Genomic DNA, 14,576 nt, shown 5'->3' with positions numbered 1-14,576 from the left:
ACTTTTGAGCTTTAAGGAATTCTGGTTTGAGAGGTTAACTAAGAGCTTGACTCAGGATTCAGCTTAATTTGTATACCAGTGCACTTATCTTTGGATACTTTGATTATGAAGATTGGTCCATGAGCTTTTGGTTTTTAGCAATACTATTTCCTCCAAATTCTTGTACATTTGTACGTACCACAGATTTATATTTTTTTTCAAGAAGTCGTAATACCACAGTTCTGCTATAATATGCATGCTAAAATTAGGGAGAAAAATATGTTAGACTTCATTTAATGTTCAAATTATAACCCCCCAAAATCAGTTTTTCTGCATCATTTCCAATAATTACATAATTAATGACACAATAAATTAAGTTTTCAGTCATCCTAATCAGCACCAGGCAGATTTCTCTATTAGCATTGGATTAGAACCAAAGCAATCAGGAGAGCTGAAATGAATAAATGCATTTCACAAAACTATTTTTTCATTTAGAGATGGGACAGAAGAAAAATATTCACTACTCAAATATATTAAGCTAGGAGAGACTGAATCTAGGTTTTCAAAGGAATAGAGAACTCTAGTTAAGGAAACACCCTCTAGCAATGTAGAATGGTCCTCTCTCCTCAGCAATTTATCCTCTTAAAGAATTGCCGGGGGAACTGAAAGATTAAGGTCACTTCGGGTACACAGGGTCACTCAATCTATATGTACTACAGACAGGATTTGAAGCTAAATCTTCCTAGCAGAGGTTGGCTTTTATCATGCCCTTCCCACACATTTAGGGACAGAAACAGAGATCTAGATAAATAACGTAATATAATGGAATCAATTTGTGCTTACTCTCAGATCTACTTACTTTTGTGCTTACTCTCAGATTACCTTAAAATTCCAAGTAAATATTGTTACTTTTATCTTTCTCAAAAATCAAATGCAGGAAAAAAAATATTCTTGCTAAGGGTCCCAGTTTGTTGGGTATTGCTAATCACAATTTTACTTTATAGTTGGGAAAAGACAAAACGCACCAATGTATGACCTATCATGAGTTGTATCAGAAACTTTTACTCTATCCTAAAGTAATAGACATGGTCTGCTTTCTTTTCAAAGCTCCATCATTCTGTGTTAGGGAGCATGAGCACTACTCCAGTGGCACAGTTTGAAACAGCTATTAAAACTATTAGCAGATGCTATTAAAGGCAGCAGCACCTTTTCATAAGAGAAAACCTTGTCGAGAGAGGGGTTCACCACTAACAAGCTCCAGAAGGTTCCTGGAGAAATGTCAGTGGCCACAATTGTATCCAAAATGTATTTTCTGAATCACACATTCAAGCTTCTGCCATCAATTGATGACACAAGATAAATTAAATGTTTTCCCCCCAGTGTTCTACTATACCTATTTAAAATTGTAAACATAAAAAGAACAAATAAATAAATAAAATATTAAATTTTTCATGAAAATATACTGATCTAAAATAATTTAACATTATATTGCACTCAATAAGTATTCATTTGATAAATGGTTTTTAACACATTTTAAAGTTCCCTAACTTTACACATTAAGCATAATATTAGGGTACTTACAATGTATCAACATATTTCATTTTCTCTTACCATCCATTTTTTGAACCACACAGCCTTGACATCAAGTAATGCCAAAAAATAGATTGGATCCAAAATCTTTTGTGAGACAAGTAAACTTTGGTCATGCTGAATTGATAATAGTGACAGAGTACTCCCCACAATTTCTTCCATATACCTTAAAATTTAAAAAAAATTAAAATTATTTTTAGAATAAATAGTCTATGTTATTATGTTAAATATATTCTTTAGGATAGGATCACTGAATTGGGTAACCTTAGAGGTCATGTAGTCCAATTTCCTCACTTTAATTCATGGAAGGAAGATAAAAGGATTAACACACATATTTAAAAAATATTTTAGATTAGGTATGTTTTCAAATAAGCAACATCTTACAATAATGTTCCAAAACCATTACCTCAATCTAGAGCACAGAAGGTATTTTTCCCATTACTAAAATACAGTCACCCTTAGGAACTATTTAATGATTCACAGAAACTTTTTACAATTCTTTTAAGATAACGGAAAAAGTTTTTTTTAATTTAATGGAAAAAATAATCCAAATCTAATCAAATTAATTGAGTGGAATTTAATCAAGACACTGAAATTACTTCAATTGTAACAAAAAAGCAAAGCTTTAATACTCTATAATCAAGAATTCATGTGTAATATTCTTACTTATTTTCAAAACCTGTAAATTTTATTATTAGGTGAATACCAAAGACAATGAAGTTTTTTTCATCCTACATCATTACCTTGCGGTGGTAATATACTTCCACTCTTCCATACAGTGACACTGGCTTCCTTGAAATCCCATCTACAAGAAACCTTTTCCAAGCCCTCTTAATTCTAGTGTCTTCTCTTTGTTAACTATATCCTATTTATCCTATATACAGCTTGTTTGTATATATTATTTTGTTGTCTCTCCATTAGACTGTGAGCTCCTTGAGAGAAGGGAATGTCTTTTGCCTCTTTTTGTATTCCCAATATTTAGCACAGTGCCTGACACTTAGTTAACTCCTTAAAAAGTTTACTGATTAATATTATTTGTTATTAAAAGATCAAGAAGACAAACATGACAAAATAACAGTCAAAATAACTTCTATAAATAAATACCATTTAAAGTCCATTTAAATGTACATTTGCTATTTTAATATACACATTTTAACAAATATTTTTCTTTGTATTGGATTCCAAAAACTGAATAGTTCATTAATATGTAAAGAAATCTAAGGCATAAGACAATAAATAGCATTGACTGATCTGATATTCTTCAAATGGGAAATTTTGACTAGCAGTTCACCTTAATACTACATCAGCTTTTAATAACATTTCATTTTAAAATGAAAGGAAATGATGCAATAAACTAGGAAATGGAAGAAAAGTTTCTAGTAAAGTTGTTCCTCTATCGAAATATCAATTGGTTAGGAAAGTATATCCCTTAAGACAGAAAAAAAGAGAAGTAGGAGGTTTGACATAGTGGTACATTATTAGAAATTATGCTACAATCATCTAAAGTGAAGTTATAATACCCATGGAAATAAGGATAGGTCTATAGTCCTCTGATTTTCATTCATCGACTTACTAACATATCCATTTGGAAAAGTTCCCATGTAAAATCATCAAAAGATAAAAAGAATTAGTAAAGTACTTATTGGGTACATACAATATTCATATTCATAAGGTAAGGAATAAGGGAAACGTGTACAACTTTGTCTCCATCTTTCAGAAGACTATAACTTAGTCCAGGGGTGGGGAACCTGCAGCCTCAAGGCCACATGTGGCCCTCTGGGTCCTCAAGTGAGGCCCTTTGACTGAATCCAAACTTCACAGAACAAATCCCTTTAATTAAAGGATTTGTTCTGTAAAACTTGGACTCAGTCAAAAGGCAGCATCAAGGACCTAGAAGGTTACATGTGGCCCCGAGGCCAGAGGTTCTCCACCCCGGTAGACAAATAGACTAAGATATATTAATTAATGGACATTACAAGGCAGCATTCAATTTAAAGTTAAAAATGTGATAAAGACAATACATGTTTCTAAAATAAAGAAAAGTTGGAAATCAATGAGGAATGATATTATCAGGAAAGGATTTATAAAGTGGATCGGTCTTGAAGAATATCTAAAATTTGTTTAAATGAAGGACAGACGGAAGGATATTCTAAGCAAGAGGAAAAGCATGACCAAAAGGGACAGAGTAGGCATGAATTTAATAGCAAATAACAGAGATCAAGTAAAGTAGCAAGAAAAAAACTTTGGCCATTTGCTTGAATGATTTGGTCCCACAGATAGCTGTGAGAAGTAACAGTGAATATATATAGATTGACAGACAGACAGACAGATACAGCTAGACATATATCTATCGTCTATCTATCTCACAGCTGTCTGTGTGAGAAGTAATAATGAATGTACATATATATGTGTGTATATATACGTATGTGTATATGTGTATGTGTATATATTTATATATATTCATATTTATATATGAGAATATATGCCCTCAATCATTCAGGGCACACATATAAACTTTGGGGAGCAGGAAGAAAAGTGAAGGGTAGTAGAAAAAGAAAAATCAACTCACATCTTACCATTGTTAAAATAATGACCTCTCTGAATTTTCTGTTCTTTTTCTCCAGTATACCATTAATCTCATTCTTTGTTTCTAGTTCAAGCACAAGGCACTAACTGACGTCTTCTGACCCAACTCATATATGACAATTAAAATTATGTCTAGTACACACACAGACCTGATTTCTGCCAAGTTCATTCCTACCCAGAACATAAACCCCAATTTTATCTGAACCTTGATCTCCCGATTCAACCTCTATGAGGTATTCTTAACCTTTCTGTGGACCTTTGGCAGTATGGTGAAACCTATGAACCCCTTTTCAGAATAATGTCTTTAAAGGACTAAAACAAAATACATTAGATTACAAAGGAAACTAACTATACTGAAACATAGTTATCACAATATTTTTTAAAAGCACATTCATGGACTTCAGGTTAGGAATTCCTGCTCTATAATGTGTCCAATATCATCAAACAGATTTGCCACTTACTTGTCATGTCATATCACCTTAATTACCTATCATTAGAAGTAGCCAATAGATCCAATTCAGGTAAAACTACTTATTCTTTGTATAGGGATGATCATCTCTCAACTCCTTTTCTTAGAGCCAGTAGATACTTTTTTTTCCCACCTTGTTTAAAAATATGCATAGGTTTCATAGCCACAAGAAAATATCAACACTCTCGACTGTGCAACTCCAAGTATTTGATTCTTTGGAGTAGCTATTAAAACAATATAGATGCCAAACCCAATTCCCTCAAATTACGAATATGTTACTCTTTGTTCTACCACTAGCAGTACTGTCAAAAAGGAAGCTGGACACCCAAAAGCATAGCTTGATGCACAAGAGTGTACTTTAGAACCACAGCCAGCTAGCATTAAGAATACACAGCTTGATTTGGGCAAGTTAAATCGGGGCCCTTCATTAAGAAGAGGAGGACAAGGAAATAAAAACAGCTAACATGCTGAACAAATATTCATGAGTACAGCCCCTAACCACTAAAGGAATTCTCTCTTTTCTTGCTGTTGTTCAGTAATATCTGACTCTCATGACGCCATCTGGGGAACAAGCCCTACATGTAGCCTTAACTGGCCTACTGAGTGATTGATACTCTAAAGGAATGTGAGGTCTGTTTATTCTAGGGCATTTTGTAGAGGAACCATCTCCTTTTGTCTCCCTCAATATAAAACCTACCAGACCCTCACATCTAAAAGCCATCCAGAAACGATGTATGTCCTAAAAGGAGTTATATCTGTGTCCTGGAAAGGACCATTTGTCTGGACTCCAGTTACATATGCAGCCTCATTTTCCCAAACCAGGCTAGTGGGACGCTGAGATGATAGGAAAGCAGAGAACATGTTTTGTACTTTTCTTATATGAGTGAGTACATCTAAAGCAGCTATCAGAAACTATCAGAAACCCTGTAATTAGGGCAACTTAAGATGAGGTTTTATCTCTATTCCATTATTCCTTGAAATTCCCAAAGTGACTAAAATATACATGTCAGGAAAGACAAAAAATATTTTTATCTCTGTAAACTTTATTCTTCTTGAAGACAATGGCAGCATTTCTGTTGGGGCAAAATTAATATAATTTAATTCCTTAGCTTATTCTGGGCCATACTCCTTTTATAAAGTATAAAATAGAATTTTATAGTTGGAATAAACTACAGATATCATTTAATCTAACCACCGTGTTACAAATGAGGAATGCTGACACACAAACAAAGGGTCACATACTTAGAAGTTAGAAACTAAAGTGCTAATTGGTATCAATAGAGTGAGGATTAGAACAAAGATCTTCTGACTCTTCTTAGTTATCACATATAATCAGAAACAAGAAAACACCCCGTGTCAAAACACTGCTGGTAAAATATGTTTCAATGGATGGGACTCCCTGCTAGGATCCACTCTGACCAATGCAGAGGATTTGAGAGCAAGTTACTAAAGAAAATACTGGCCTTGAAAGATGTCAAAAAGTCTAAACCTATTTCTTACTTCCCACAAAGAGACCCAGAACCTGAACAATTTAACCACATATCTTTGAACATGCTGGGAAACTCTGAGACCTGTGCATCATTTCTGGAATGCACAAAATACTGTCATTCTTACAGTTTTACTCCACATTTGCTCATATTTGGGTGAGAAGCATATTTACCTATTAACATATATATCTCCCATCTGAGAAAAACCAATCAACTTACCACAGTTTGGAATTAAGAGGGCTTAAAAATAAACTGTCTGAATTGGCAAGCAGTTGATGACTAAACCACCACTAAACCCCAAATCTTTAGACTCTTCTTGGTCTAGCAATTATCCTATGCTGCCTATGTATTATACAGGATGAATTGTTTAGAATTACAATGTAATTGAGAAAAGAACACAAAAGGGTAATATAAAATTATTTTGACAATCATACATACATAAATGTATCATTTAAATCACAAGTCCACCCCCATCCCAATTCCTAAATATAAAAATAGAGTACAATACTGTGTCACATGAAATATAGGAAAAAGTAGTAACATCCACATTTATACTTCTAAATCTGACATTTTCTAAATGACTTACTTCTCTGGGTGACGAATCCAAAAAGATGGAACCTCCTTTTGATATTCATTTAGAAGGCGCACCTATACGGAAGACAGGAACACAATTTGAAAAGTAGGAATTCTGAAATATAAAACTAAATACAAAGGAATGTATGTTTAATCAATATGTACCTTTTTAAGTAAATGGATCACATTAGGATGTGTAACATCTACCCCAGTCAACAGAGTAGGAATATGGTTTTCACCCGAAAGGAAATATAATTCCAAATGTCTGGCTGAAAAGGTAAAATGTAATAGAAGAATAGTATCATTATACCACGTATTTAGTAGTTTGACAGCTATCCACCACCTATTTTCCAAGCTGTGTATGTCTACATATTAATGTGTACAAATATATACGTAGATATGTGCATATGAAAAATGTGAGAAAACATGTATAACATACATACCTAAGCTTGTATAAATTTCTTTGGTCATATGCAGTGGTGAAAGAGTAAACGTCTGTGCGCAGAATTTCAAAATTCGATCCTACAGAAAAAGGATAGAAAATTTACACTAAATATTCCAATTAAAGAAAGTAAGAGGAATCTGTACAAAACAAATGGCTGTTTCAACTTTGCAAAAAAGATTAATATTTTTCAAAGAGTGGTCCCTTAGAAGATTGAACTCAGCAAAGAGAATTCATTAGATTCCTATTTATAAAAGAACAAACGTTCTTATGCTGGCCAACCAAAGCAGATATTACAAAATGACATCAATTAACCAAGTTGGAGGGGTTTTTTTAGTATACAAACACATTTTAAAATATATCACAATTTAGAATATCTGTATGGGACGATAAACTATAAAAAAGAGATATTCACAATGTGCCCTATTTGTTTTTCAAGTCCCAACTTTTTTTGTTGAGTTTCACAACAGAAACATTTCCCTAGTTACCCTTTTCCTACTCCCAAAGAAAAGAAAAATACTACTACATATTGATGGCAATAGGGAAGGAGCTCCAGTCTTAAAATGTTATTACTGTAGGGAGTTCCTGGTAAGAAAACCACCTCTATAAATGTATCTCTAAGTGTTCTGCAAGGTAGGATCTTAGAGAAATGTATGAAGCTTTAACTGGCCCACAGTCACTCACAGTCAGGATGTGTCTGAGGCCTAACTTGAATCTGGATCTTTCTCACTCAAAGGCTAACTCTCTACACTACATTACATATACTGTTTCTTATACTTAGAATGGCTAATGCAATTAAGTATTAAAGTATATGATATTTGTCCAGGACCAAACAACCAGTACGTGGCAAAGACAGGACATCTTTAAAGCCAGTTCTCTCCCTATTCTCTCTCTCTACTTTCATAATAAATAAATAGTTTCAATGTTATGCATTTATTATGTCAAACTATTTAGAGTAAATTACATGAAATAGAAGCAATTAAGCAACTCAGATGTTCCCTTTCATTAATTTCAAATTGTATCAACTTGGACATATAGCAATGTGTTGAACTGTAATGATTAAACCTTATTTTCCATAGCTCTACATGAGGTAGTTCTACTACCAAGTGACTGAAAACATTTTCTAGCAAACCTGAGAAATTTGTGCCAAATTTAAGACACTTAACTCTTTAGCAAGTGTAAAGTTTCATTTATAGCAAATTGGTGGGAATTCATAACATTTCAATTAATGTTGTTATAGCTTATTATATACTGCTTCAAGGAACAATCTTTTACAAAACAGTCACTAGAAGAAACACAGAATCAAAGTTAGAAGAAAATTTTAGTGCACATATAAGCTAGGAACGAAAATAATTTTTTGTTGGATTTCCTAATCCAAAATTATTGTTTCTATAACCTTTTCTCCTATTTTGAGATTCATCTGATTATTTTCAATAAGTAACAGTACTGTCCGTTGCTATAAAAAGACCCATTGTTAAACACTAACAAGTAAAATTATTAAATATAGCGGGGACTACTAACTCACAAGTAAAACTTATCAAAGTATTCTACATAAAATATTTAAATGACCTTAACTGCTTCCTAAACTGCCAGTCTCATAAAGTTAAAGTATTCACTGAATACAATCTTTACTGAACCAAGAAGTATAACACAAAAGTATAACACGATACTCTCTTTGATCTTTTAATTAAAGAACACCAGAAATATTAAAAACATGACTCACAAAGACACTTTCCTTTTTCTGATTACCACAAATTAAAAATGCTTAGTTTGTAGTAGTCTGCAACACCCTCTGGTGTTTGAAATATTGAAGTACATTCAAGTAATGGTCAATTAAATTTTCTTCCTTATAAAAATTTTACAAAGTAACAATAGCTGCAAAATTAGTATCACTATCTATCTTAAAGTCTTCAAGATACAATCATTTATCTTCACTGCATTATATTATAACTTTATATGGATATAAGTATTAGTAATATAACAAAACAGATTGTAGTATTGAGGCAGCAGGCAACGACTTAGGATAATGGGTTCTATTCCCAACAGTGTCACCAGCTAACTGTGTAATTCTGGACAAGTCAATTGACCTCACTCTGCTGATTGAGTTTCATCTATAAAATGGGGCAAAATCACAAAGATCATTTCCAGCTCTAATATTCTATTCTATCCTGCCAAATTTTGCACAAAATATTCTATAGAATTTAAACATAAACTTTAGTACAATGATGTATAAAATGTATTTTTGAAAAGCAATAATTTCTAGAAAATAAACCAAATAACTATTCAAAAGGCTTTATTGAAAAACAATGAACTACCAGAACCATTTTAAAAAATTTACTTGATAGAAACTGTCTACCTAACACAAACTTAAATATTGCACAGTGGTTGGCAATCAACAAGCAATTTTTAAGCTCTTACTTAGTGCCAGGCACTGAGATAAGCCTGAGGAAACAATGAAAGACAAAAACAAATAAACAAAAAAACCTTTATCAACTCACTATGCCACTGTCCATTGTGGATCTTCAAACTTTTTCATTCCACTTCAAATACCCCATAGCTATACCTATAGTGCCCCTTCCTATGGTACCCTGCAACCTCTCACTAAGAACCCTGCTTCATATTTTGCAGAAAAAATTTGAAGCTTCTACTCTTCTCTCCTCTTCTTCATCTCACACCATTCAGATGCTGTCTGCCAGTATCTTCTTCTTTACCCATTTTCACACAAAGAGGTGGCCTTACACTTTACCAAGGCCCCTACTTCACTTACACAAGTGATCCCAGCTCATCCCATTTACTCTAACAGATTAGACTGCCCCTCTGTCAACCCCATTTGATTACTTATCTGCAAGCTCTTCTTGTTCCCCTCCCTACTGCTTGCAAATGTCCTCATGCATCCTCCATTCTCAAAAAACCCTTCACTTGATCCTTCCATCACAGCTAAACTACTGTCTTATGTCTCTTCTGCCATTTGTGGCTAAAGTCCTAGAGAAGTCCATCTGCAATAGGTATCTCTACTTCTCCTTTCACTCTCTTCTTAACCCCCTACAATTCAGCTTCTGAAGTCAACATTCCTCTGAAACTGCTCTTTCCAAATTTACTAATGATCTCCTAATTGTCAAATCTATTGGCCTTTTCTCAATCCCTACCTTTCCAGTCGTCTTGTATTTTACTCCCTGCCAGACTCTTCAATCCAGTGACATTTACCTCCTTGCTATTCCACAACCAAGACACTCCATCTCTCCATTCTGGGCATTTTCTCTAGCTATCCTCCATACCTGGAATGCTCTCCCTCCTCATCTCATCCTACCGAATTCTTGGGTTTTCTTTAAGTCCCAACTAAAATCCAATCTTCTACAAGAAGCCTTTCCCAACTCATCTTAATTCTAGTGCCTCCTCTGTGTTAATTATTTCCTATTTATTCTCTATATAACTTGTCTGTACATATTTGTTTTCTTGTTGTTTCATTATATTGTAAGCTCCTTGAGGGAAAGGACTGTTGTTTGGCCCATTCTGTATGTCCCCAGCATTCAGCACATCATTCTCCTGAGCTACTCATTTATAGAAATAAATTCCATAAATATAGAAAGAATGAAATAGTTTATTTTACATAATAAAGGGATTTAGCTTTAACATTTTTATAAGTCAATGTTTCCTTACATTAAATGCTGGATCAGGATCTGAAAGACATATTGTAAGTTTTTCACAAAGAGTAGTCCAGTTTTCACAATTTAATATATCAGAAGGAGGAGCAGAGCACAATGTTTGTATTGCTTCAAGTCGCACCTGTGATATCAGAAGGAAATAAAAAGAAATCCACATGTTATACTAACATAAACCATTAGCACAGAACCAGTAAAATAAGCAACCTTTAATAAGCTACTGAATAGTTGAGTCTGAATAATTAATCTAGAATTTTACTATAAAAGAAACCAGATCTTCCTTTAAAAGGTAAGGCTTGCAAGCCAGCTTCTTATGCATAGTAGTATGAGTTTAAAAAAATAAAATAAAAAACAAAGGCATCCTTATGGCAAAGCAAGAAAAATTCCTTAACTGAAAATCAAGAGTACTAAAGTCTTCTAGATTACAATTCTAGCCAGCTAGAATTTTTTTTTTAAATTTACTTCTATAAGATATTGAATAATATCTTATCTCCAAGAAAGGATAGCGAGGGGAAGGAGGGCAGAAAGGTTAGCTACAGCTTAGAAAACTAAGCTTATAGCCTTTCTTTTTTTTTCGGGGGGGGTTAGGCAATGGGGTTAAGTGACTTGCCCAGGGTCACACAACTAGTAAGTGTTATGTATCTGAAGCCAGATTTGAACTCAGGTCCTCCTGAATCCAGGGCCAGTGATCTACCCACTGCAACACACAGCTGCCCCAAAGGTTTTGTTTGTTTGTTTGTTTTATGTTTTTTGGCTAGGCAATGGGGTAAAGTGACTTGCCCATGGTCACACAGCTAATAAGTGTCATGGATCTGAGACCACATTTGAACTCGGGTCCTCCTGACTCCAGGGTTGGTGCTCTATCCACTGCGCCACCTAGCTGCCTTTAGCTTATAGCCTTTCACAAAACATTTATCACTAAACATCTGCCCCTACTCAAGAGTCCAGTGGAAACAGTGGCATTCAAATGGTTGAAGTATGAGCAGAGAGAAATTTATCCCCACTCATTGAACAATCCTAAAGCATATGATAATTCTAATTACTATTGCAAATTCTTGTTCTACCGAAATAAGGCTTTGAAAAAAAACAGTAATATTCACAAGTTTGCAAAGTTTGAAAGTACCCTACAATAAAACAGTTTAGTCCTCCTAAATTTTTTTCTGATTGGTAAATGAAAAAAAAATCTCTGAAAAATATTTCATGGCTTAACTCCATGTCCTTAACTCATGTTCCTTGGAACGAAGAGGGGGAAAAAAACTCCAATATACTTTAGAGTTTCCCTCCTATCCCCCCCCAAAAAAAATTCATAGTTCGGGGAAATCTGGCAACATGAAAAAGTTCTGGTCAATCTACTCTATCTACCTTAACATCTAAAACTGTAAGACAGAAGCAAAATGGAGTAGAACAATGAAAAGGAAGAAAATCCTTGTAAGGTAATCACCTCAGAAGTTTTTTAATAGCAACACTACACCATCAGATCTATCTTCCACATATACACAAACTATTAGATTGATTTCTTTTTGGCTTAAGAAAACCAAATTACCAGTATCAAAAATTTAAAAAGTGAATTCCAAATCAATGAAGAAAAATAAATAATTATGCCAATAAATCTGACCATATAAATGAAATGAATACTTTAAAAAAATTAATGCCCAAATCAACACAACATGAAACAGAGTACTTACTCAAATAATCCAACCTCAAAAAAAAAGTCAAGTTGATTAGCAAAAAAGCAAGTTAATAAGCATTTATTAAGAGTCTACTATGTGCCAGACATTATACTAAGTGCTGGGGACACAAAAAGAGGCAAAAAATAGTCCCTAACTTCAAGGAGCTCACAATCTAACATGGGAGAAAACATGAAAAGAAATACATACAAACAAGCTATATACAGAATAATTATGAAATAAATAAAAGAGAAAAGACATTAGAAATAAGAAGGCTTCCTGTGGAATGTAAAGTTTTAGTTGAAAACTGAAGAAAGCTAATGAGTAGAAATGAGGAGAGAGAGCACTCCAGGCATAGTGGATAACTATAAAAAATGCCCAGAGTAGAGAGATAGAGTGTCTTGTTTGTAGAACAGCAATGAACAAGCATCAGTGGATAGAAAAGTATGTGGCAGGTAATAAGGTGTAAGAAGCCGGAGGAGAGGGGGGAGATTGAGGAGGGGAATGTATGAAGAACTTTGAATGCTGAGCTATGTATTTGATCCTGGAAGTGATAGGAAGCCACTGAAGTTTATATGATCAGACCTGTTATTTACGAAAATTACTTTAGTCACTAAATGGAGGATGAATTGGAGGGAGAGAAGACTTGAGGCAGGCAGACCCATCAACAGACTATGGTGGTAATCCAAGCATGAATTGACAAGGGCCTACATAAGACTGGTGGCAGTGACAGGGTGGGGGTTGGGGACATGTATTCAAGAGATGTCGCAAGTGACATTGGTAGGCCTTAGCAATAGATTGGATATGAAGGATCAGAGAGTAAGGAGTTGAGGATGACACCTAGGTTGCAAGCTTGAGGGACTGGGAGGATGGTTGTTTCTTGATAGTAATAATGAAGTTAAGTGGGAGGTAGGGTTTAGGAAGAAAGATGAATGAGTTCAGTTTTGGGCATGTTGAGTTTAATATGCCTATAAGACATCCGGTTTAAGATGTTTGAAAGGCAACTGGACATGGCGAAATTGGATGACCAGTGATGAGACTGGGACAGGATAAGAGGATTTGAGAATCATTAGTATAGAGATGATAATTGCTGCTGTTTGTCCTTCATTTTCAAACAGGACCATGACATCAGGGAGGTGATGCCATGACATGAAAGTGAATTGGATTTAAGTGAGGGAGGGCTGTGCAAAGTCACTAGCCTCACTTTCTCCTCTGGAGCCATCTGGGTCCAGTGGCCAGATATAGATCAAGACAACTGGAGATGGCCCAGGATACATAGGGGACCTTGGCCTTTTCAAGTTAAAGTCTTTAACAGGTTTCAGTGTGACTGAGGCAGAGCCCATTCAGTGATTAAGGCTTAATTAAAAAAATGAGGCAAAGAATGGCCTCTTAAAAAAAAATAGATCTAGGAAGGGAAGAACCTCAGAGGTTCTGGCCAAAACAGAAACAATTGCTATTGATATTCATTCTGAGACAATCAGGGTCCAAACAGTGACCAAGGAGGGCTGAAGAAGACACTGAACTGAAGATAACACAAGTTAAGTGACTTGCCCAGGGTCACATGGCTAGTAAGTGTCCAAGGATGGATTTGAACCTAGGTCTTCCCAGTTCCAGACTAAGAACTCTATCCACTGTGCTACCTGCTGCCTCTATTTAACGTAAGAAGCAGGGGATCTGGTCACAGTACCAGTACATAGAGGGGTGCCTGTGGCCACAAATGCTCTTGCTCCTCCTAGACCTGTAAATGCACCTCAGGCATCCTGCTATCCTGTGGTTACAAGCCATAACGCTCCTCTTCTCCACTCTGGAACACCCTGACACCAGGGCCCCTGCTCAGTCAAAAGCCTTGGGACCACAGCCCAGAACTCTTTATGGGTGATGCAAAGTGTGCTACACCCAGTGCCAGCAAAGGGTTTCTTGTAATTTTCTTCTGACCATTTGTCCAACCCCACCTACCTTCTGTGTGCTGAGAGCTCCTGAGGCTGCTGTCCTGCTGATGCAGCTGCCTCCAAGTGTGGCCTGCACTACCTGGGCAGGATTTCCTGTATTACCATGACTCTGGTAAGACAGACCTTTCTTGACAACCTTTTAAGTTGTCATGGGCTAGAAAATTGTTTCACACTC

At 35.1% G+C, this 14,576-nt stretch overlaps 1 protein-coding gene across 4 annotated transcripts in view; it reads right to left on the bottom strand.

The window, feature by feature from the left end:
* TBC1D32 (TBC1 domain family member 32) overlaps window positions 1-14,576 on the bottom strand; it is a 237,185-nt gene that overhangs the window by 197,922 nt on the left and 24,687 nt on the right. For all 4 annotated transcript variants that reach the window (XR_013486958.1, XM_020986958.2, XM_078155175.1 and 1 more), the window contains 6 exons: window positions 10,784-10,909; window positions 7,128-7,206; window positions 6,850-6,953; window positions 6,698-6,759; window positions 1,591-1,735; window positions 179-238 (listed from right to left, as the gene is read on the bottom strand). Coding sequence is in view for 3 of the 4 variants with exons in the window: in XM_020986958.2 (XP_020842617.1) it covers window positions 179-238; window positions 1,591-1,735; window positions 6,698-6,759; window positions 6,850-6,953; window positions 7,128-7,206; window positions 10,784-10,909 (576 nt within the window). In the remaining variant the exon portion in view is untranslated. The remainder of the gene's footprint in view (window positions 1-178; window positions 239-1,590; window positions 1,736-6,697; window positions 6,760-6,849; window positions 6,954-7,127; window positions 7,207-10,783; window positions 10,910-14,576) is intronic.

This window comes from Phascolarctos cinereus, unplaced genomic scaffold, assembly GCF_003287225.1.
Source record: "Phascolarctos cinereus isolate Bilbo 61053 unplaced genomic scaffold, phaCin_HiC Scaffold_5;HRSCAF=322, whole genome shotgun sequence".
Lineage (NCBI taxonomy): Eukaryota > Metazoa > Chordata > Mammalia > Diprotodontia > Phascolarctidae > Phascolarctos > Phascolarctos cinereus.
This window is presented reverse-complemented; position numbering and strand designations above follow the sequence as displayed.